Source organism: Ochotona curzoniae, unplaced genomic scaffold, assembly GCF_017591425.1.
Source record: "Ochotona curzoniae isolate NIBS_2020 unplaced genomic scaffold, NIBS_Ocur_1.0 scaffold_3208, whole genome shotgun sequence".
Classification (NCBI taxonomy): Eukaryota; Metazoa; Chordata; class Mammalia; order Lagomorpha; family Ochotonidae; genus Ochotona; species Ochotona curzoniae.
This window is the reverse complement of record NW_024467106.1, coordinates 2,955,105-2,979,000: the sequence shown is the minus strand read 5'-3', so window position 1 is coordinate 2,979,000 and position 23,896 is coordinate 2,955,105. Positions and strand designations below refer to the sequence as shown.

The following is a 23,896-nucleotide window of genomic DNA, read 5'->3' as shown; positions in this document are numbered from 1 at the left end:
GAGTCAGTGTGTTCAGGGTGTGAGAGGCTCTGACAACCAAGGGGCCCGCTTTGCTTTATCAACAAGCCCGTCCTAAGCTCACAGTGCATACTGACTTCCTTAAGAATTAGTGTTCCAAGAAATCCACTTTGGGGAACACTATTATGTTACAAGAATTACTGGAAAGAAGTAAGATATATTCCCAAGTCACTCGCAGCCTGCCTCCTGTCTTCTCAGTCGGAGAGTACGGCTGACCCCGCTCATTCCTGCAGGCAGACACGGGCCGGCGACACCCCGACATCCACTGCCTGGGGCCCGGGTGCCCAGCACCTGGGTTCTGCAACAGACCAGCAGGGGTCCCCAATGCTGGCAAGGGCTCCCTGACACACCGTGGACAAAAATGCATCAAGTCCCCAACATTCAAGAACTTTCCAAGATTCACTCTCAAATTCATTTTGATGGTTACATTATAAATCTGAAAAAACATCTAGCCTTGAACAGCATTACCAACAGCCTTCACTTAATCACCCTGTAGATCATATATAAAAACAAAACAGAGCTAAAAAAAATAATCACTCCATGCTAGCGAGCAGATGTCTAGCCCATTTGCAATTAATACGACCCACTTCCATACAATCAGACTGCTTAAAATTCCTGGAACAAGATGTAAAAGTTAAGATGCAAATGTTCTGATTTTAATGAGAATGAATGGAAACCATAAAATGCTTTCTCCCTTGGCGGGTAGGTACAATCGACATGTAAGTCCCAACTGCACACTAAATTTATCAGCAAAACAATCATTTGATGAAGGCTGTGTGAAGGAAGAAAATAGAAGTGGCAAAGTCAGTATATTTTCAGAAAGCATCTTACCAAAATTAGATTTTATCAAAACCATCATTCTTTCTAAAAGCTCAAAAATAAAAATACCCATGAACTCATTTCAATATATTTTCCCCAGTTACCTACATACACTGGGAGCGTCTTACAGGTCTGAATCCATGTGGCCTAGTCTATTTTCTTTTTAAAGATTTGTTCATTTTATTTGGAAGAGTTACAGGGAAAGGAGAGACAGATAGAAAAGAAAATCTTTTCCATCCACTGGTTCATCCCCACATGGCCAGTCAGGGCCGGGCCCCGCCAAAGCCAGGCTTCCCTCAGGCATCAGTAAGGAGCTGGATTGGAAGTGGAGCAGCAGGCACACAAGCCAGCGGCTGCAATGTGCCAGGCAGTGCCCGCCTGTGTGGGCAGGCAGTGCGATGTAACATCAGAGAGCAGGGAGCAGAGCACTTGGGGGTTTTGAGCCGGACAGGGGAGGTTCCTGCCCTGCGCGGGCACTGACCGAGGCGATGTGCCAGCACCATTTCAGGGACTCACAGGGAGGCGCCGGGAGGAGGCTGCCTGGGGCAAGCACCCAGCACCAGCACCCAGGAGAGAAGGGATGGCAGGCAGAGCCGGGGCTGGGGCAGAGCTGCTGAGAAGCAAATGGATTCTGGACTCATTTCAGAACTTGCCGGTGGAATGACCGGGAAGTATGAGAGAGGCCAGCGCTCCTCCAAGAGCTGTCTTTGGGCAACAGGAAGAATGCTGGAGCAGCAAGTCTGGAGGCCAAGAGACAGCACCCACAGGCTGAAGGGGGTGAAGCTCAGGTCGGGAGAGCTGAGGACCAAAGCTGGGTGCCACCAACAAACACAATGGAGGTGAAACCCAGTAAAGCCATGGCTCCAGAACGCCCGAGGAGCCCCACACCTCTGAGGAGGACGCAGCACAGCTAAGCACACTCAGAGAGGGGTGGGAAATGGCACGACACACCCTACCTAGGAATGTAACCTAAGTGGGGCAAGAAGACAAAAGGCCCACAAGGTGGTTTACAAAGGAGTTTGGAGGGCCTGGCAGCGTGGCCTAGCGGCTAAAGTCCTTGCCTTGAACGCCCCGGGATCCCATATGGGCACCGGTTCTAATCCCGGCAGCTCCCTGCTCGTGGCCTGGGAAAGCAGTCGATAACGGCCCAAAGCTTTGGGACCCTGCACCCGCGTGGGAGACTCGGAAGAAGTTCCTGGATCCTGGCTTCGGATCGGCATAGCACCGGCTGTTGTGCTCACTTGGGGAGCGAATCATCGGACGGAAGATCTTCCTGTCTGTCTCTCCTCCTCTCTGTATATCTGACTTTCCAATAAACAAATCTTAAAAACAAAAAAAAAACCAAAGGAGTTTGGAGCAGAAACAAGGTAAGTCTTACATTCACAGGGCTTAGGATCGACAGCCGACATGGTGATTGGGCACATCAACAAGGTCTAACGCCAGGCTTGTCAACAAGTGTGTGCTGCGCTGGGCCACTCCCTCCCCGCAGCCCTCCCTTCCCGCTGGCATTCACCGGGCAACTCTCGCAGCCCTCGGGGAGGCACGGAGGTGGCAGGGATGATGGCCACGCAGTCGCGACCCAAGCTGTGCAGCTCTCACCAGATTTTGCTTACCAGTTGGGTTAATACGATGGTGATGAAAAGGATGAGTATTCCCATAACTACGAATAGCACAATTAGCCAAATTAACTTTAATTAAAAGTTAATAAATTGATGTAATTAATAATATCACAGTCCATACCAGTATAAATGCACACATCTTTTAATTCAATTGCCAAGAGAAATGGATTATGCACATTGCTTTTATTAAAATGGAACGGCCGCTTTATCTCCATGCACAGACACAATGAGAAGATAACTGGAGGAGAAAATCAGCTGTGTAGACTGGGACTAAGGACTGAAGTAAAACGCCAAGAGGAACTGCTGCTGAGATCAGTTGAAGATTTAATATGGCCCTGGAAGGTCTTAATTATTTACATGATTGGTCTGTGCAATGTGAGTCTGTGCTGATGAGATGCGATCACTGTGTAAGCCGGAAGCAGGACACCCAGGCTGTCTGCGGAGAAGAGCAGCTTGGCCCCGCGCTAAGAACTCATTCAGGAAGAGTGACATCACTTCTGCCGCGCATTATTGGCTGCAGTGGCTGTTGAGGGAAATGGCTCCATTGGTCAAAGACAAACTTTGAAACAAGTTGTAACGGATCCAAAGAGTCTATGGATCAATACTGTCGTTCACAATAATAATTTACATCGTCTTCTTGTCCTGTGGAAATTATAAAGTCCCAAGAGAACCCTTCTTTGTGAAGCTTCCTGTGTCTGCTACCAAGGGCCATGCAATGCTGCGTAATGAGATGCAATAAAATAGACGTTACTGGGCGACTGGCCAGCTCGCAGATAGTGCACTTCAGGCTCTTGGTAAAGGCTTGGTGCACAGCAGTCGAGGATGGTATAGCAGTGCCAAATGGTATCTTGAAGTGAAGGAAGCCCTTTGCTTTGAAGCCCTCTTCAAGCAGTGCGCCCAGTACTCTCCTTCAACACAGGCATACCCAGGGCTCAGGGCCATGAAGGAAGGAGGAGCTGACTGCCTGGGGAATTGGGAGTGGGGACGTCTGGACCATGCCGGAACCCATCTCAAACAACGTCATGGCAAGGCTAGCAACTGGGCAAAGCGACCAGAAGCTGGCTGAATTGGCCTGCTGATCTCAACTTCCTGTTAACATGCATCATGGCAGGAAGCAGGAGGTGCCTGAAGTAGCATGGTTCCGCCACCAACGGGGCGATCTGCACGGAGCTCCTGGCTCCTGGCTTCTGTGTGGCCTTCTGCACGGAGCTCCTGGCTCCTGGCGTCTGTGTGGCTGGCCCTGGCTGCTGCAGGCACTTGAAGAGGGAACCAGCAGGTGGAGAATCTCTGTCTACATTTTGAATAACATGCATACAATTTTAAAAGACCATGTATTCATTTTTACTTGAAAGAGTTGCACGGAGAGAGAGGGTAAGGCAGAGAGACTGGCCTTCCGCCCTCGGATCACTCCCAAATGGCTGGTCCCAAGTTGGGAGCCTGGAGCTGCTCTGGGGTTTCTCTGGAGATGCAGAGGCCTCGGGCCTCTGGCCACCTTCCACCCCCCACACTACTACTTTTCCAGGCTATTAACAGGGAACGGAATTCAAAGTGGAACAGCCAAGAGTTGAACATGTGACCATACGGGAGGCTGATGCCACAGATAAGGGTTAGCCTGATATGCCACTATGCTAATCCCAAATAAATACACTTTTTTTGTTTTTAAAAGAATGTATAGAGCCCAGCGTGATAGCCTAGTGGCTAAATCCTCACCATGGATGCGCCAGCAACCCATATAGGCACTGGTTTCTATCCTGGCTGCTCCACTTCCCATCCAGCTGCCCACTTGTGTCCTGGGAAAGCAGTGGAGGATGGCCCAGAGCCTTGGGACCTGCACCTGCGTGGGAGACCCAGCAGAAGCTCCGGGCTCCTGGCTCCTGATCATCGGATCACTGTTTTGGCCACTTGGGGATGAGTCAGCAGATGGAAGATCTTTCTGTATCTCTGTCTGTATCTCTTCCTTTCAATAAAAATAATGAATCTTTAAAAAAAATGTATAGTAATTCTGCTAGAAAGGCAGCAGATGGAGAATACCTGGTACAAAGCACAAAAGCCAGTGGGCGTTTGGAGAATCCTGTGGCTCCTAAGAAGCTCTGGGAAGCAGAAGGCATTACCGTTGGTGGGCAGCTGCAAGGCACTGGCATCTGCACCACGACCACCGTGTCTCCACTGAGGATACGCAGCTGGGGAGGCGGGAGTGCGGTGGGAAAGGTAAACCAAAGCCGAGCTATAAAGAAAGGCAGCTGCTCCAACAGGTAGCAAGGAGCCAGCGGAGCAGGATGCTGGCCCGGTGGGGGAAGCGCAGTGCGCAGAGGCCAGGAGACTAAGCAGAGCCGACTGACAGCACTGGAAAGAGGTGTGATGCCACCGCTGGGGATATCTTTCACACGTATCTTGTCAAGAAGGCTTTGATGCAAAAGGCAAGGTAAGTAAGGCAACAGGAAGATGGCAAGGTGCAGGCAGATGAAGACAAGGAGCTGATATGAAAACAGACTAACACTTAGGACTGAACAAAGCTGACTTAGATAATAATAATAATAATAATAATAATAATAATAATAACAACAAGCAGCTAAGGCAATGCACAGCTGTCCGGATTCGGACAACGCACAGCTGACCCCCAAAGGCAGGCACTGCTGTCTCGGCAAGACATTACTTTCATTTTAGGCATTCAAAATATTTATAAGAAAAATACAAATGAACTCCCGTGGAGTTAGCTGCATCACCTCTGACACATGCATGCACTATTTACTGTAATGCCAGTCATCTAGTTATCTAATGCCGTAAACCCAACATGCAAATTTAAATCTACTAGGATACATACACATGCATAACCGCACACACACGGCTGGTGGAATGGGACAAACGCAGGGGCATGCATGGGAGGAAACTAGAAATGAGAACAAGGGACTTTAAAGGGTATCACTGAAGACCAATCATTACTGCCATATTAGCTCCGTGGGGGAGGCAGGTAATTAGGGCACCCAAGGCATCACCACGCTAATTTACAATTGTAATTAGTTCACTGGGTTGGGGGAGGCAGAGGTGCCGTCTACGGGGACCTAAATGCCTGCAATGGCTGGGCCTGGGCCAGGGCCTCAGCTAGCTGAGCTATCTCCCGGGGCTGGAGCTGTGGACTGAACCCAGGCATGGTGACACGGGTGCTGGCAGCTCAACTGGTGCCCACCCCGTCATCATCAGCTTAGATGGGAGGTATTGGGGGAATTTTAGAGAAACCTCCAATTACCATCAAATCCTAAACTGCATTCACTTGACAGGCACAAGTGTGCCAGTGCTGCTGGGAGTGACTGGCACGGGCAGTTCAGGGAGCAGAGAGCCCACAGTAAGGTATGGGTGGGAGTGTGTGTGTGAGTTTAAACATTTATTTATTTGGAAAGGCAGATATACTGAGAGAAGGAGAGACAGAAAGATCTTCTGATCTTCTGTTCACTGTTTCACTCCTCAAGTAGTACAAAGCACAAAAGCCAGTGGGGGTTTGGAGAACGCCAGAGCTGAGCTCATCCGAAGCCAGGAACCAGGAGCTTCTTCCCACAAAGATGCAGAGTCCCAAGGCTTTTGGGCTGTCCTTTACTGCTATCCCAGGCCACAAGCAGGGAGCTGGATGGGGAGTGGAGCAGTTGGGATACGAACTGGTACCCATATGGGATGCTGGCACATACAAGGCAAGGATTTAGCCACTAGGCTATTATGCTGGGCCCTGTGTGTGTGGTTTTTAAAAGGCATCAATCCTCTTTTAAATGAGTTCTAGGAAACCCCCCTAAAATGTTCTGTTATGCTGCCCTACTGTGGGCTGAGAAGCACTGGGCACTGCTGTCTTGCCGACATGCCGACAGGGCCATAACCTGCAAGCCTCCAAAACGTGCCCCAAGACACAGTGCCTGAGTCAGAGACACTGGACCCAAACCAAGAGGGCAGAGACAGCCACGGCAAGAGCAGGCGGGAGACAGGCAGCGGCCAGGGCAGGCTTCTCTCTGGAAAATGGGGACAGCAGCTCCCGGGGCTGAGTGTGGCCACACCAGTGCAGAAGTGCGCGCCTGGCCACAGAAGGCTTGTCCCCGACAGACGTCTCCTGGGGACGCCTTGGGGAGCAGGCCAGCACTGCTGTCCCCGGGCAGCTGATGGGTGAGAGGAAATCATCTCCTTTACCCATCTGCATCCTGCATGACTATAACAGAAAAGCCCAATAGCACAGAAGTGTTCTACAGGCAAGCAAGCCCTAAAGCCGCCGTGCCACCGGAGCCGAGCCCGACCGACACCCGGGAGACGAGCCCCACCGAGAGCCCGACCGACACCCGGCACACGGAGGTCCCTTCCGGCCCGGGGAACACACCACCTGGACCCCAGGCTTGCTTCATCTCAGATCATTTTCTCAGTAGCTCATCTCAGTGCGTGATTTAAAAAAAGATTCTAATTTTACTTTGTTTATATGTACAAGGGTTCTTCAAAAAAGTTTACAAAAATGAGTAATAAGAAGGAAAGATGTGTGAAATAAAGCTGCATTCTGCACCAAAACTCCGTCCCTTCTAAACTCCACTTTCACTGAACATTTCCAAGTTCCCCCAGAGATATGCATGAAAATGAATAAATACCAAATCATCCCGAGGAGTGTTCTCGGGACTTGCAACACATGAACAAATGAAGCAGGTCAGGTTTCTCCCTGCGGAACACGGGTGTTCCTGGCCAGCACAATCGAGGAGTCTGCTGGGAAGTCCCAGGGACTGCTGATCAGAGAACACCCAAGGGGGCGAGGGGTGGCTGCCCACGGTACCCAGCACAGCTCTCACCCTTGAAAGCCACAGCAAGTAGGCCAGGCTGGGGATGGTTGGGGCCTGATAGGCAAATAGGGGTAGTGGGGTGAAGTCAGGGGGCGGCTGAGGAACCGGTGTGAGGACTCCAGCTTTTCCTGGAGGGAAATGGGGGCAACAGGCAGTTCAGAGCAGACATGGCACAGAAACTGCTTAGCCTGAACAGCTCCCTGGCCCCGGCTCAGGGTGGGCAAAAGGAAAGAGGTAGGAGGCAAGCAGGGCAGCCAGCGAGGAGGCGGCTGCCTCAGCCCAGGGAAGGGGGACAGAGCCTCGGGTTGAGGTGGTGGCAGTGGGAGAGACAGGGAGCCCTGCCCAGATTCTGGCTATTATAGCTCTCCTGAAGCTAACACTGTGTTACACCAACCCATGTCAGGTCTAACTCCTGCCCCTTTAGTTCACATATTGTATTTATTAAAAATTTTAACAAGGTCCAGTGTGATGGCTTGCCTGGCTAATCCTCACCTCCAAGTGCCAGGATCCCATGTGGATGCTGGTTTGTGTCCTGGCTGCTCTCTGTTCCCATCCAGCTCCCTGCTCGTGGCCTGGGAAAGCAGTCGAGGACGGCCCAAAGCCTTGGGACCCTGCACCCATGTGGGAGACCCAGAAGAGGCTCCTGGCTCCTGGAGCCGCATTGGCTCAGCTCTGGCCGTTGCAGCCATTTGGGGAATGAACCAGTGGTTGGAAGAACTTCCTGTCTGTATCTCCTTCTCTCTGTACTCTGTCTTCCAATAAGAATAATCTTTAAAAAGTTTTTTGACATATCCAAGTTGAATGTATTTGATGCTTTAATACATAAATGTGCAATCATACAAGTAATATATCCCCTCACACATGTACCATTTCTGTATGGGGAATGTCTAAAATCTTGTCTTTTTTTTTTTCCCCCTGCAAGCTTGTATTTAACTATTTGAATGGTGCAGTGAGTGAGACAGAGACAGCTCTTCTATCCGCTTACTCACTCCCTAAATGGCTGCAAAGGTTGGAAGCAGACTGGGCGAAAGCCAGGAGCCAGGAGTTCTCCCAGGTCTCCCCCATGGGTGCGGGGTTCCAAGCACCTGGCCCTTCCTCCACCGCTCTCCCAGGTACATCAGCAGGGCATGGACTGGAGACGGTGCAGGTGGGACATAAACCAGCACCCATTCAGAATGCTTAACTCACTATGCCACAGCACTGGCCCCTAGAGCCTTTAACTTATTTATTTTGAAATAGAGAAATATACTAACCTTTGAAGATTTAACATACAGTCCGCCCACTGTGCCCAGTTCTTTAACCCTTCATTTGTGGCCCTCAGGATGGACTAAGGGGTTACTGTTGGACTCTGGGCTACAATCCAATACTACCATTATTTAGTTTGGTGCTCAGTGGTCCGGGGCTTGGCCAGTGGGCGTCCCTCCAAGCACACCCCGGAGTGCGCATGCTCCCTGCCCCGTTCTCTGAGGACCCTCCCTCACTTCCAGCTGCAGCCTGATGCACTTGGCTCATCACCTATATTGTGTGCTTGCCGCAGTTCTAGAACGAGTCTGTCGGCAGAACAATTCTCAGAGGCTAAATGTGGATGACAGACGTGCGCGCTGTTCCATCAGACGGCAGACAGATGCCTGGGCACACGCGTGTCCAGACACATGCAGGCTGATGACCATCTACACACGTGAAAAACAGCTGCCTCACATGGACACGTTCAGCTGTGACTCAGGACCAAGGGTTTATTCATCTTTCTGAGCCGCTCTCCCAAAGGAAGAAATCAGGTTCCTACCATCCATAATTCATTTCGGTATTTGCTCATTCCTAGAACTCATATGAAACAGCTTCATAATTACTAACCAAAACCACTGTGAAAACCAGGCAACTAATTAAAGTTTAATATTAGATCACAGTTATTAGTTCTGAGCCTACGGGTTTGGAGTCAAAAGGTCAGGTTCAAAGTTCAGGAGGGCTGATTCTCCATCTCTCTTCCCCTCCCACGATGTAGACACATTACACAACTGAACTACAGTTAAAATGCTTGTATTCTCCTTAAAGAAACAAAAAACTTATCATTTATTGTTTAAACTGTGTGAAATATCAATGTGGTTCTAAAAGTCAGAACTCCACAAAAACAGTAAGGGCCACCCTCCCAGTGCACACCTGTCCTACCCTGGTCCTTCACCCTCCCAGTGCACACCTGTCCTACCCTGGTCCTTCACCCTCCCAGTGCACACCTGTCCTGCCCTGGTCCTTCACCCTCCCAGTGCACACCTGTCCTACCCTGGTCCTTCACCCTCCCAGTGCACACCTGTCTTGCCCCGGTCCTTCACCCTCCCAGTACACACCTGTCCTGGTCCTTCATCCCTCCCAGTGCACACCTGTCCCGGCCCTTCATCCCTCCCAGTGCACACCTGTCCCGGCCCTTCACCCTCCCAGTGCACACCTGTCCTACCCTGGTCCTTCACCCTCCCAGTGCACACCTGCCCCGGTCCTTCACCCTCCCAGTGCACACCTGTCCAGGACCTTCACCCTCCCAGTGCACACCTGTCCCGGACCTTCACCCTCCCAGTGCACACCTGTCCCGGACCTTCACCCTCCCAGTGCACACCTGTCCTGGTCCTTCACCCTCCCAGTGCACACCTGCCCCGGTCCTTCACCCTCCCAGTGCACACCTGTCCCGGTCCTTCATCCCTCCCAGTGCACACCTGTCCCGGACCTTCACCCTCCCAGTGCACACCTGTCCCGGACCTTCACCCTCCCAGTGCACACCTGTCCTGGTCCTTCACCCTCCCAGTGCACACCTGTCCTGGTCCTTCACCCTCCCAGTGCACACCTGTCCTGGTCCTTCACCCTCCCAGTGCACAACTGTCCTGGTCCTTCACCCTCCCAGTGCACACCTGTCCCGGACCTTCACCCTCCCAGTGCACACCTGTCCTGCCCCGGTCCTTCACCCTCCCAGTGCACAACTGTCCTGGTCCTTCACCCTCCCAGTGCACACCTGTCCTGGTCCTTCACCCTCCCAGTGCACACCTGTCCTGGTCCTTCACCCTGTCCTGGTCCTTCACCCTCCCAGTGCACACCTGTCCTGGTCCTTCACCCTCCCAGTGCACACCTGTCCTGGTCCTTCATCCCTCCCAGTGCACACCTGTCCCGGACCTTCACCCTCCCAGTGCACACCTGTCCTGCCCCGGTCCTTCACCCTCCCAGTGCACACCTGTCCTGGTCCTTCACCCTCCCAGTGCACACCTGTCCTGCCCTGGTCACAGCTTCTCACCTGTGACCTGCCCTCTTCACTCACTACTTGTAACTAATGTCCTCATTTTACAGACGGCAGTATTGGACATTTTACATCTCTTTCCTTACTAAAAAATGGAAGCCCCGTCCTAGGAATACCCTTTCCCTTCATGTTTCATCAGTTTGTCCTGGGAATCCGTGACATGAATGAGTTGGAGGGCTGCCTCTGCTCTCTTCAGACGCAGACACGCAGTGTGGCTCTACTGTGTGGCAGGACTCACTTCTGCACAGACATCTGGGCAAACAGTGGCATTTTCGTACTTTCGAAGGCGTGCCTTTAGAGTGAGTTCCTAGCAGTGGCAGGATGAGCAGCTGGGCTAGGGGTGGGCACAGTGCCAAGGTCCCCTCAGCCCAGCTGCCTCCCCTGCCTGCCCTGCATCCCCATGAGTGACGTCGGGGGGCTGCTCCCGTGCAGTTCCACCAGCAGAGCGTATGGGGACATTCTGAAGAGCGAGGAATGGAGCTCAGTGCAGCCTTGCCCTGCGTTTCTCACCCCTAGGTGAGGGCTGAGTGTCTGTCCGACTGTGAATATCATGCACATCTATTTTAGTGAACAATCTCCACGCCCCCCATTTTCCATTCGAGCTTTTTACTCCCTTATTGTCGAAAGTTTAGGAATAATTCAGAGACGATTAGCTCTGTGTCTGGATTACGTCTATTACATGTAACATCTTCCTGCAGAGCACCAGCTGACTCTTGACTTCCCCGTCACATCTTGGGCCACTGCAGGGGCTCGAGATGCCACCGTGTGCACCACAGGCGGAGGCTGCACGACCTAGCTCTGTCCACTTAGGAACCCACGTCACACTGTCAGCATCAGAGAGCCCCATCGTGCCAAATTCCCTGGTGCTTTTCTAGTTTTGGTGCTTTCCTGCGTCTCCATGAATTCTTTTTCTATGTGAACTTCAGTATCACCCGTTGAAAAATCATTCCTAAATACATTAAATTACTATTTATTGACAGGCTTGATATGTGTGGCCTCAATAATGTAATCTTAGTGTGTGTGTTGTTTTCCATTTCTCTAAGTGCTGTTTCCTTGCCTTCCCTGTTTTTTTTTTTTTTTCTTAAAGACTTATTTATTTTTATTGAAAAGTCAGATCAGATTTACGGAGACGAGAGACAGACTCACTCCCCAAGTGACAGCTACGGCTGGAGAAGAGCCAATTAAAAGCCAGGAGCCAGGTGCCTCGTCCAGGTCTCCCAGGGGTGCAGGATTCCGAGGCTTTGGGCTATCCTCGACTGCTTTCCCAGGCCACAAGCAGGGAGCTGGATGGGAAGTGGGGCTGCCAGGATACGAACCGGCGCCCATATGGGATCCCAGCACGTTCAAGGCAAGGACTTTACCCACTAGGCAATTGTGCCAGGCCCACACATGTGTATTTCAGAAACTAATAGAAAATAGAATTAAAAAGTAAGTTTATTGTGCTACAAAAATATCTGAAATCATGCATGCAAGTGGTCCTAATGGAAAAGATACACTCTGAAAAACTATGCATAGATTTTTACAAGTTTACAAAAAAAACAGGATAATGCAGGGGTGGGCATTTGGCTCATGGTCACCACCCTGCACAAGACGCCTGTATTCTTCATGGGCATGTTAGGGTTCAACTCCCAGCTCTGGATCCAGACAAGTCTCCTGCTAAGGCAGACCCAGGGCAGGAGTGGAGCTAGCTCAAGTAACTAGCTTTCTGCTCATCTCCCTGGAGGCCTGGCATGCCTTCCCAGCTCCTGGTTTCACTGCAGCTTGGTGGTGGCCCTTGAGGGCATCACTGGGTGAATCAGAGGAAAGGTGCTCTATGTATACCTGCCTTACACACACACACACACGCACACGCAGGTTTCTCACGACCTTTTGGAGTCCCTCGATACTGCCAATCACTGCATTATGTGCTCATGATCTACGTTCCGGCTGAGGTTTGCTCACCTCTTGGTTAGAAGAAACTCTTCTTCCCGAAGATTCCTCAACAGGCAAACAGACACGAGTTCTCCATCTTTACCGTGGCCTCCTCGAGAGACAGCCAGCCACACTGAGTGCTGTGTCTGGAACACACTCGCCTGGCAAGGTGCTCTGTCACTGCCTGGCACATATGCAGCTGTCGCGGCAGTGTGATACCGGTCTGATTCTTCTGCCCTTTCAAGTTAGTTGACTGTTTGAAGTTTTTTTTTTAATAAGTCTAACACTATTACTGCCATATCTTGGACCTGATCATTCCTGGTTAACAATGCCAACCTGCCAGTGGGCTCTATCAATGTGAAGATTCAAAACTTTTTTTTTTAATCTCTAGAGACTTTCCTTAGATTGTTGATTTTAAAAATTTTAATTTTATTGGATAGGCAGAACAGATTTACAGAGAGAAGGAGATAGAGGGAAAGATCTTTCATCTGCTGATTCACTCCCCAAGTGGCTGCAAGGGCTGGAGCTGAGTTGATCCAAAGCCACGAGCCTCTTCTCAGTCTCATGCAGGTGCAGGGTCCCAAGGCTTTGGGCCGTCCTCGACTGCTCTGCCAGTTCACAAGCAGGGAGCTGGATGGGAAGTGTAGCAGCTGGGACACGAACTCATATGGGATCCCGGCACATGTGAGGTAAGGATTTAACCACTGAGCTATCACATTGGGCCCAGATTGATTTTCTATATTATTTTTCTTTTGTTATTTTGGTTTTCCCCTTCACTGGACTCCAAGTGTACACATGCTGTTTTATCTCTGTGTTTAATTCCATCCACCTCTGACCTCTCCTACTTCTCTTTTCATTTTCATTCTCTTGGTTGTATTCCAGTCTTTCTTCAGTTGTATTTATTCAATTCTACTTGAACGTATTATTCCTTGAGCATCTGAAAACTTCATCTTAAGTTTCTGAGAAAATTTCATCACGGTCACCTGGGTCTTCTAGGATCTGCTCCAAGGAAGGAACTACTCGGTGATAGTGGTTCTCAGCTTCTCTGGTGATTGGCTTTGCCTAACAAAGTGCCCTGACCAGTGGCTAGGGACTTGGCAGGGGAAGGGGAGGGCTGCTACTACCTGGTAGGCAGAGGGTTAGAGATGCTGCTGCATATCTGACAACCAATAGGACCGCCCCAGCAAAGCATTCCCAGGCCAGGATCCAAGGCCAAGGCCCCAGCAAAGCATTCCCAGAGCCAGGATCCAAGCACTAAGGCAAAGAAACCCTAGTGGAAGCATGCAATATTTGACCTCTCACAAAAATGCCAAGATGCTTTTCTAAACAGCTGCACTAATTTAAGACCTCCCCGCCTTCCAGCAATTTTGAAAAGCAGACTTTTCTCCAACATAGAAAGACTAAGAAAATAACTTGGTTTGTCCTCTTGACATTTCTGAAGGCCATCCAGTGTGAAATTCTACAATGTGGCAAAAACAATCACTTCAGAAATCTAAACTCATATTTTAACATCTTTGTCATTGCATGAGATATTATTGGAGTTCCCTGTTAAATGTTCTTGTTAAAAATACCACTTCACAAACTTTATAGGAAAAAAATGTATAGTGTAAATGTATAATGTATAGGAAAAAAATTTATAGTTCTACTTTATTTTAACACTCAGAGAAATTATAAAAATGTGACCCCAAAAGAAACGTGCTTCTGCAGGCCAGGCCCCTGTCTGAATGGCAGCGAGGCCCAAGCTGTGGCCCAGGGATGACGCTGATGCAGACCCGTTCAAGGGCGCCACAAGTTCCAGTGGCCTTCGGGCAGCACCCAGGTGCACCGCTTCATGCTTTTCTGTCTAATCCACGAGACCACAATGCAAATTTTCAGAGGCTGATTACTATGAGATGGCATCATGGCGCTAAGCGGTCTGTGTATTTTTATGGTTCAGTTATTTGGCATTTTAATTTCTTTTTTTTTTTTTTTTTCATTTTAATTTCTAATACAGCAAATATGGATGCCTGCTTGTACGCCACACAGAGACAAGAACTCTCTCAGGTCTTCAAAAAATGTTAAGAGTAGCGAGAAGTGCTGAAATAAGGACGTTTGAGAACTCTTCCTTTGAGGTGAAATGCAGTCAGTCATTAAGCATGTACAAAATAATAAATCAAACATTTAAAAGTGCTTTCTGAAATGTCGCTGTGATGGCACTGACACGACTAGAAACTTATTCATGACTAAGGACTTAAAGTAAAACAAGTCAAAGAGCAAGAAATGTGGCACATCTTACTGGACAACTAGCTCAGTTCTCTAATACAGCCGGCGGGGAGGATGGGCTGCTCCAGGCCAACAGGGCAAGTGTCCACGCTGAACCCTGATTCTAACAACCCAGCTACTGAAGGACGTGACTGAAACCAAACCCGCGCAATCTGGATGGCCTACAGTTTTCAAATAGGTTTGCTTCATATGAAGAGAGGGAGAGTCAGGCATCTTGTATCACTTGGTTCTCTCTCTAGACGGCCTCAACCACCGTGGCCAAGCCTGCATGGGAGCCAGGGGACCAAGCCCTTGGCCCATCTTCCCTGGCTTTTCCCAGGCCATCAGCAGGGAGCTGGATTTGAAGCAGAGCAGCTAGACAGGAACTGACACCCAGATTGGATGCCAGCGTTGTACTATGCCACAATGCTGGTCCCTAAATTTTAAATGTTAACAATGAATTGCTGGTAATTTTGTTTAACAAGAGCCTCTCATCCATGAAACAAATAATTCTATTTTCTAGAGGCAGACAACAAAGTATGTGGATTTTAAATGACAAAGGGGGAACAGATAGACACAGCAAGTGTGGTTAAGTAGTTCATTTAAAAATCTGTGGGCATTAACCAATCCCTTTGTGCACGCCTGACAATGCCAGCAGCCAGACATACCATGGAGGGTTACCTAAACCGACGCTCCCCATGGAGCCCCAGGGAGGAACAAGCAACACAGCTCAAAAGTTACAGACCAAGGATGCTCAGAAAAATTAACAGGTAAAAACAAAATCCCAACTAACAAGCCACGCGTCGTACTTCCACTGTTGAGCTTTGCTGAGTGAGCAGATTTCCCGACCACAGAGTGCACAGCCTGCTTCCATGTGTACGAAGCTCTGAACTGGCCCAAACTCCTGAGGGTAACAAGCAGACTGCCCCTGGGTCTCGTCTCCCAGGGGGTGGCCTCTCCCCTTCTCTGGCCCCTCAGTCTTGCTCTGGCCTGAGCCGCACTGTGCACTCCAGGGCACTAGCACAGGCTCTGGGGCAAGGCTGAGGCTCCCTTCCTGTGCTCCGAGCAGCACAGCCCACAGCAGAACTTGAACTCTGTTTTTTTTTTAAAGATTGATTTATTTTCATTGGAAAGCCAGATAAGCAGAGAGGAGGAGAGACAGAGAGAAAGATCTTTCACCCATTGGTTCACTCCTCAAGTGGCCGCAATGGCTGGAGCTGAGCCCATCCGAAGCCAGGAGTCAGGAGCTTCTTCAGTGTCTCCCATGTGGGTGCAGGGTCCCAAGGCTTTGGGCCATCCTCAACTACTTTCCCAGGCCACATGCAGGGAGCTGGATGGGAAGTAGAGCCGCCAGGACTAGAACCAGCGCCCATATGGGATCCCAGTGTGTGCGAGGCGAGGCCTTTAGCTGCTAGGCTCCTGTCCCAGGCTTAAATGCTGTTTTTAGAATGCGCCCCAGACGGCTCGAGACTCAGCGGGGTCTGTTATCCTCCAGCCTGCTTCCCGTGGTGAGTGGCAGGCCTGTTCATGTCTCAGGAAAACTGGCCCCAGGACAGAAAGCAAGGCCACCAACCGTTCGCAGGGCAGCTCTTCATGGGCCCTTCCTGCTCCAAAGAAGCTGGCCTAGAAGGCAGCAACACCTCCAGCTGGTGTGCAAGGCACAAACGTAGTTAATAAAGGGATGGCCAGGTGAAGCACAGACACTGGGACACTGACACACGAGCCTCATCCTTCGTAAAGAGTAATCAATAAAAGGGAGGTGTGTGACAAGTGTCATGGTTGAAGCTTTTCTGTTTTCTTACATTTTTATACTTAGTGGATTCGTCAAGAATCATAGATTAGTATTTTAAATGCTGAGAAGCCAGCAGCTTGTTCTAGTCTCTGACTCAGTTAAGCTCTCAACAATATTTTGACTGCTTGAAGAAAATTAATAATGGGATGTTAGGCGGTAGATTAGCTGAAACTAAATATCAACAGAGCTAGATTTATTTTTGGATGACTGAGCTCGTCTCTTTAAAGAACAGACACAGGATTTATGATATCATGAGTTATTAACTTTCACAACACCAAAACAGCTCCCGGAGCTGAGACAGCCACGATGCATTTAAAGATTATGTAAGAGACTAGAAGTTGGGATTTCACGGAGCTGGGACAGCAGAAGCTAGGCCAGCCACTGCCTGCCAGTTCGACTCAAACTAGTTACAAATGTACGCCTCCTCCCCATGCCAGCTACGGCGCGCACACCGCGTACGTGACACCCTGCAACCTGCTCTGTGCATCCTCTGCTCCTCAACTCCTGTGCAGGTGCCACGCTGGACCCGAGCACGCACTTCTGGGCAAGTTACAAAAGGCAGTTAAACTTCAGCTCCATCAGAGCAATCCCTATCATTCAAAACAGACACCTCAACACGTGCCAACCTGGGGCTGTGTGTTTGGTTTGGCCGTCATGAGGCCTGGGTTCGAGTCTCAAGTCCAGCTCCTGACTCCAGCACCTGGGTCCCTTCCATCCCAGGGGGAGCCTTGGGTGGAGCTTCCGGCCCTTCAGCCTTAGCTCTGGCCAAGCAGCGAATCTGGGCAGCGAACCAGTGGATGGGCATGTGCTCTCATAAACACATCTGAGAAAACACAAGTGGGAGTGGTGGGCTGTCTGCTCTGCCCTCTCCCTCCCCCAGTTGTGTAGAAACTGCTGAGAACGGCTGGGACCTCCAAGTGCAGCTCCGTGTGCAGGCCAGGTGCTCTGCACTGGCTCTGCATGGGCTACTGGGTGAGTGAAGACCCAAAACAGCACCACTGCAGAGTGCCTGCTGTGCTGTGTCCTATGTAGAAACCATCACAAACCCCCTTGCACTTCCAGGTACAGAGGTAACACAACAGAATCTGTGTGATGTGGAACTGCAAGGTCACTGCAAAGGGGACACCCTCAGGGACCCTGTTCGGCTGTGTGGCACCATACCACTACTTCAGGACTCTGATGACTCAGGAAAAAGGCACCTGCCCTACTGCTCCCCGCCTCCCCCACCAGGGGTCTGGCTTTCGCTGGCTCCGTGACACATGTATGAGAATGCTTGGGGTAATAGGATTTAAAAAGCAAAATCAGAAACAATCCCGACATGTTTTGGCAAGAAGTGTGGGCAGTCACAGGACGGGCTGCCAGAACAATGAAGAGGATGCGGCTCCCCGACACACGAGACCCAGGTTCCAGCTCACACACCCTGCAGGAAGCACGGGGCCTTTCTAGAGAGCCCAACTAGGTGGCATGACCTTCAGGGACATGTGCGCACAGGGCTGAGAGCACCGTGGGGAGGAGGGCAGAGGCCACTGTTGGGCAGAACAGTGGGCACTAGGGCAGAGCACAAGCCAGCTGCACTTTGCTGCCGGATGGCATGGCGAGCTCACGGGCTTATCTGTGCTTTGTAATTGACATCTACGTCACAGAGACATACTTCTATCAAATTACCTAATAACCATTTTAAGGATAAATGTACTGGGTTGGTGCTTGGTCAGCTACCCGACTGCTGTACAAGCCATCCCTGGAGATCAGAGGACAGCATCGTGCTGGTGGACACGGGGTGGAGCTGGGCTCGGGAGGGATCCCAGCTACTTCCCGGCCGGAAACAACAACTGCTTCAGTTGACTACTTTCCAAACATACACATGGGTGCTACCTACCCAGAGGGCACCTGCGGGACAGGATGGAACCAGGTGAGCCCCTGTCCATGCCCAGGTCATCACACAGACCACTGCCTCCTGGCCCGCCTCTCCTCCTCTTGGGGGTTAGTTGCCCTCCCCTCTCCCTGAAACCTGACTCCTGCCCCTCTGCCAGCACAGTGGGAGAAGCAGTTTCAAGTCCAGGCCAGCTGGAGTGTCCCTGCTCCTAGAACTACTCCGTTTCTGTCTCTCCTGGCATCATGAAACAGCAAAACCCAACCCAAACCAACGCTAAGGCTTCCGGAAGTTAGGCACTCCAGGAAGCCTGGCTGAGCTGTGGAACCAAGAGCACAGGGGTAAGTCAGGCCAAGGTCAAGGCCAAGGCCAAGGTTGGCCCCAGAGAGCCCAGCAGAGGCTGCTCAGGTGTGTCCTGCTTGGTCACCTCTGGGTCTCCACCACAGTTAACATGACATGCAAATCCACTAGTCCCTGGGAACACCTGTGATGCTTGCCGCACCCCACACAGGGCTGCCCCAGTGCCTACTGTCCAGGTCCAAGTCCTTCCCACCTTAGCCTGGGACTGCTGGTAGCAGGGAAAGTGGTATCTGTCGGGCCTGCTCCCTTCCCGGATGAGGGACGTGGCAACAGTCTAGAGATGTGTAATCAAACAGAACAGTGCTTTCCAGGGGCAAGTGTCCTGCCTCGTGGTCAGGGGCCGGCACCCCACGTGGGAACGCACGGGTTGGAGTCCTGTGCATGTGCACCCTGGGAGCTTGGGTCCTTGTCACCCACACAGGAGACTCAGATGGAGTTTCCGGTTCTTGGCTTCAGGCTGAGCCAGGCCCAGGCTCTGCAGAGTGAACAAGCAGTAGGGAGTTCTGTTTCTTTGTCCCCTCCCCAGTGCAAAAACACCATTAAAACAAAGAGCCAAATAAAGCAGTAATGTCAGGAGTGTGATGACCACCTGGCAATCTGACTCGGAGCTGGATCACCCACTACTTGTCCTATATATAACCGCCACCCTCCGTGTATCCCTGTTCATCTGAGAGTGGCCATAGCTGGCCGCCGGCCACTTGGTTCAGTGCAACGGGCCCCTCACACCCTCACCAGCACATCAGTGCGGGCAGGCCGCCAGGAGACAGAGCCTGCCCCCCAATCATCTGTTCACTCCACTCCTTCCCTTCAACGCCAAGTTCCTGCATCATCATGCGATGGAAGCTCGGTGACCCAAAAATACTCTGAACAAGCCCTGCTTCAGCAAGATGCTTCTAGTGGTGGTCTTCATTAACTACGGCTCCTGCCGAGCAGGCGTCAACAGGATTTCTGTTCTGGCTGCCAGGTCTGGGAGAACCTTAGCCCTGATACAATCTGTGCGAATAACAGAGGCAAGAACAACGCATGTTGTGTAGACAGACATATCTGACAGAAAGAAACTTTTTTCTAGTAAAAGAATATTACTATTTTACTGTTTTAACTAAGAGTTTTAAAGAAAACTAGCAATGTTACTGGCATGAACTTCACTACTTTTTTCTCACAAGTGAAATAATGCACTTTTAGCAAAGCCCATATCTGCCCCTTCCTTGAGAGAAAAGCACACTGCACAGGCCACGGAGGCTGTGCACACAGGAGCGGAGGTGCAGCACACAGGACCCCTCCCGGGTCAGGCCACACCCAGGCTCTGGCACCACAAGATGCTGAGATCCAGGGTCTTCACACAGAGCCGAAACAGCAGTGACGGGGACCCTGGCCTCCCTGACGCCCCTCAAAACCAGCACCCTGACTCTCCGTAAGCTGTTTCCTCTCAGGGGAGGTCCCCCCTGGGAAGCTGCGTTCAGGAAGCACTTTGAGCTCGTGTCAGCGTGTGGTCACCGAGGTCCCAAGCCCATTCTTTCTCATCAGGAAACACTCTGGCCTTCTGACTTCCCCAAATGCTCCCAGCCGTCAGGGGCCGCGGACAGACATTAACGCTGTGCCTGTGAGGCCCACGTGCCTGCGGCCAGCTGCCATCAGCCGCTGGAGCCGTCAGCAGCCAGGGCCCACACAGGAAGGACACACGTCACGCATTTCATAAATGATTCCCAGACAGTGTGTGTTGTTCAGCTGGAACCAAGAGCTAGTTGGGTTTTACACAAATTCTCTAAAACACCAACTGGTCTTAGGGTTTCTTTCCTCTCCGGTTCACGCCTCCACAGGGTCAGTGGATATGCTTAAAAACAAGGTTTTAAAGGACATTCTTTAATCTATAGCATGCCAGCAAAGGAGACAGGCTCTTTGCCAACATACTCGGATTTAATCTCCATTTCACAGATCTTACGACACGGGACGGCAGAGTTAATTTTGAAGCCAGCTGAGCATCTGTACAAACAGGTCAAGCAGATCTTACCAGAAGCATTGCTGACGTCCCGTTGGGTCTGGATAAGTGGAAGGACATTTCAGGGAACATCCGGTCGATGCGGTTGATGACATCATCAACATATCTAACAGGAAGAACCAATGAGAGATGAGTGAGACACAGCCTCAGCCCGAGAACGCCCAGTCTGCTGTGTGCTAAAGGCTTCCATTTAATATTTCATCAGCGTGCTACATGTTTAGAAAGGCAAACAGGATTACAAAGCTTTTTATGAAACATATAACTCCTTTGTTCCTTCTCCTGCCGTCTTGAAAGCTGACCATTTTCCAGTGATTTCTTTGGGTGCTGACCTCTGTATTTCTAAATAATACATTTTTAATGGTAGCTCGGGGATTTTCATCTGAAGATGTGGCTGTTAGCTCTCTTCTGCAGGAGCCGAAACGTAGCCGTTCCCTCCCTGGCCAGGGCTCTGACCACACAGCCTGTTCTCGTAGTCCGCCTGGTCCAGGCACAGCCAGGGCCTTCCTGTCCCTTGCTCACCTCCTCGTCTTAGCCGAGGAACCGATCCCCTGGGCTGCATTCCACATGGTCTGAAGACCTGATGCCATCTTGGCTTTCCTAGTTAGACTCTCATTCAAATTCCCCCGCAACTTTTACTGAAATCACCGACTTTCTGTGTTTCTCCATGAGGCCACACAGAGGCTCCCAGGTGCCTACACCTCACCTACAGTGTTCTCCGTGCCTGGATTGCCTCGGGATGGTTTTTGTGTGCCTGCTGCAGCCTGGTCCCTGTACCCTCCACCTCTCACTGCACCCAACTCTCTCAGGTGAGCTGTGCGCTCCGACATCTTTCTAAGAGCTACTCTGTGAAGAGGAGCCTTCGAAGAAGGCCTGCACGGTGCCGGCTTCTCTCACGGTTCACCAATAATTGTGAGCACTGACACATACGAAGCACTCGGAATCTCTAAGTGCTCTTCCCGGTGCCCGCCAGGCCCCCCAAGTGCACGGGTGGCCTGTCCTGTGGTGCAGCAGCTCTGGCAGGATGGGTCCTCCCCTGCGGTGGAGCTGCGATGCCAAGGCCCTGGCCCCTGCATACATAGAGCTGGTTCTGGCTCTGCTCCTGAGAACAGAACCACAGAAATGTTTGTGCTCACCATCCCATCATGCACGACGTAATGTGTGATACAGTGACTGAAGATGCAGAAGCAGCTATTGGGGTTGTTGCATGGGATTTCACAGGTACTGGACAGACAAACTGAATTAGACATCATTACATCCGGGGTACACACAAGGTATTTTCTTGGAGGAAGTTAAGAGACCAGCTCTCCAGTACCAGCATGAGAAGATCTGAGTTCAAAACCTGGGACTCGGCAGACAGGAGACACCGTGATGTCGGTTGTTACAAAGCGGACATCAGCAGGCCATCGAGGTCCAAGTGTGGGCCTGCTGATTGCACAACTGGGTTGTCCTTAGAGAACATTCTATGCAGCTTTAAAAGTGGTAAACTGGGAGATGCAGAAGAAAGGGGGAGCTACAGGAGGGGACCTGGTGTGACGGCTGGGCAGACGCCAGGCAGGCGCGAGAGGAGAGGTGCAGGTGCAATCAAGGGTATTTGCTTGCGGGAGAGACAGAGCTGAGGGAAGCTTGTTATTCTTCAAGACCACAGTGGCTCCTGGACTCAGCCTCCACAGCCCTCTGCCACCTCCAGAATGCACTGGCAGATGAGGACATGCCAGCAAAAGACGAACTTGCTCAGACAGGCAAGTGGCTGATCCTCAAGGACAGTGCTCAGAAAACAGTGTTGCCTGGGTGGCTAGGAAAAAGCTGACCCATGCACCACACGCCATCTCCCACAGGCCCTTACAGACTCAAAGCTTCATGACAAGCAACCCGGGAGCTCAGCTTATTTGCTACAAAAGAGGTGAGAAGAAGAAGGAGGAAATGAGTTCATTTTCCCCACGGCCTCAAGTTTCCTGGAATGCTGGGAGACGCGGACAGGATCCTGTGCTCAATGTCGACACCAAGTCACGGCCAACGACTTTGCACCTGTACACTTCCCCCGCCCACGTCTGCGGGTGTAACTTTAAACCTGGTTTCTTCAGACTCAGCAGGAAGTAAAAAGCCAGTGTCCTGCGCATTGGAGGTCACGGCTAAGTACATGCTCCTGGGGGGGGGGGTGTCTCCTGAACAGATCCTCAATCAATAGATATCATAGCTCTGGACAGCGGAAAGCAAATGAATATGCACAAGCCAGTCCGAAGACAACATCTTCTCATTCCCTCCTGCTCACCTTGACGCTGTCACCACATGCTCTGTGAGTCCAGCTTCTTAGGAGCAAGGATCGGTTAGGGGGTGACCCCCAGTGACACGGAATGCCAAGGATTGGTTAGGGGGTGACCCCCAGTGACACGGAATGCCAAGGATCAGTTAGGGGGTGACCCCCAGTGACACGGAATGCCAGGGATCGTTTAGGGGGTGACCCCCAGTGACACAGAATGCCAAGGATTGGTTAGGGGGTGACCCCCAGTGACATGGAATGCCAAGGATTGGTTAGGGGGTGACCCCCAGTGACATGGAATGCCAAGGATTGGTTAGGAGGTGACCCCCAGTGACATGGAATGCCAAGGACTGGTTAGGAGGTGACCCCCAGTGACATGGAATGCCAAGGACCCGAGCTTGTGACAGGTTCCCAGAACTCCACATTGGCCCCTGACTCGCTGGCTTTGAGTAGGAGATGGAGCCCTAAATGGGCAAAATGCCAAGTCCCTTGACATTTCCAGACTCTGTCTGTGAGACCCAGATCAGCGGGAGAGGAGGGGCGGGAGGACAGTGTTCTTAGGAAAATGCCAGCAGTGGCTACGGCGAGTGCAGCGTCCTGAGCTGGGCTTTTTTGTTGTTGGTTCTCTGCAGCCTGGTGACCCACGAGAAAGCTCAGCAAACTCTATTCAAGGAGATTTCCAGGGGACTCTCTCACTCACAGGCCTAACACAAAGGAGATGCAAATTTCTTTGTTACAGGTGACATTATGTATCCACCAAGAAGAGAAAGACAGCTGCATCTCCAGGAAACAATGTCTGAATTCTAGAAGCAAAAACACTTCATTTTCCAACAGCTCCAGCTTTCCAAACAAATCAAACCCTAACTATTTGATGGAAAAAAGGACAGCTCAGAATGCCAAATTCTAGATCTGGGGACAGGAATGACTCTCTCCTGGCTACAGGGGGCTG

At 51.0% G+C, this 23,896-nt stretch overlaps 1 protein-coding gene across 2 annotated transcripts in view; it reads right to left on the bottom strand.

Annotated features, from left to right (window-relative positions):
* Positions 1-23,896, bottom strand: part of MED27 (mediator complex subunit 27) — a 167,068-nt gene that overhangs the window by 28,148 nt on the left and 115,024 nt on the right. For both annotated transcript variants that reach the window (XM_040963762.1, XM_040963763.1), the window contains exon 4: positions 20,703-20,796. In XM_040963762.1, the coding sequence (XP_040819696.1) occupies positions 20,703-20,796 (94 nt within the window). The remainder of the gene's footprint in view (positions 1-20,702; positions 20,797-23,896) is intronic.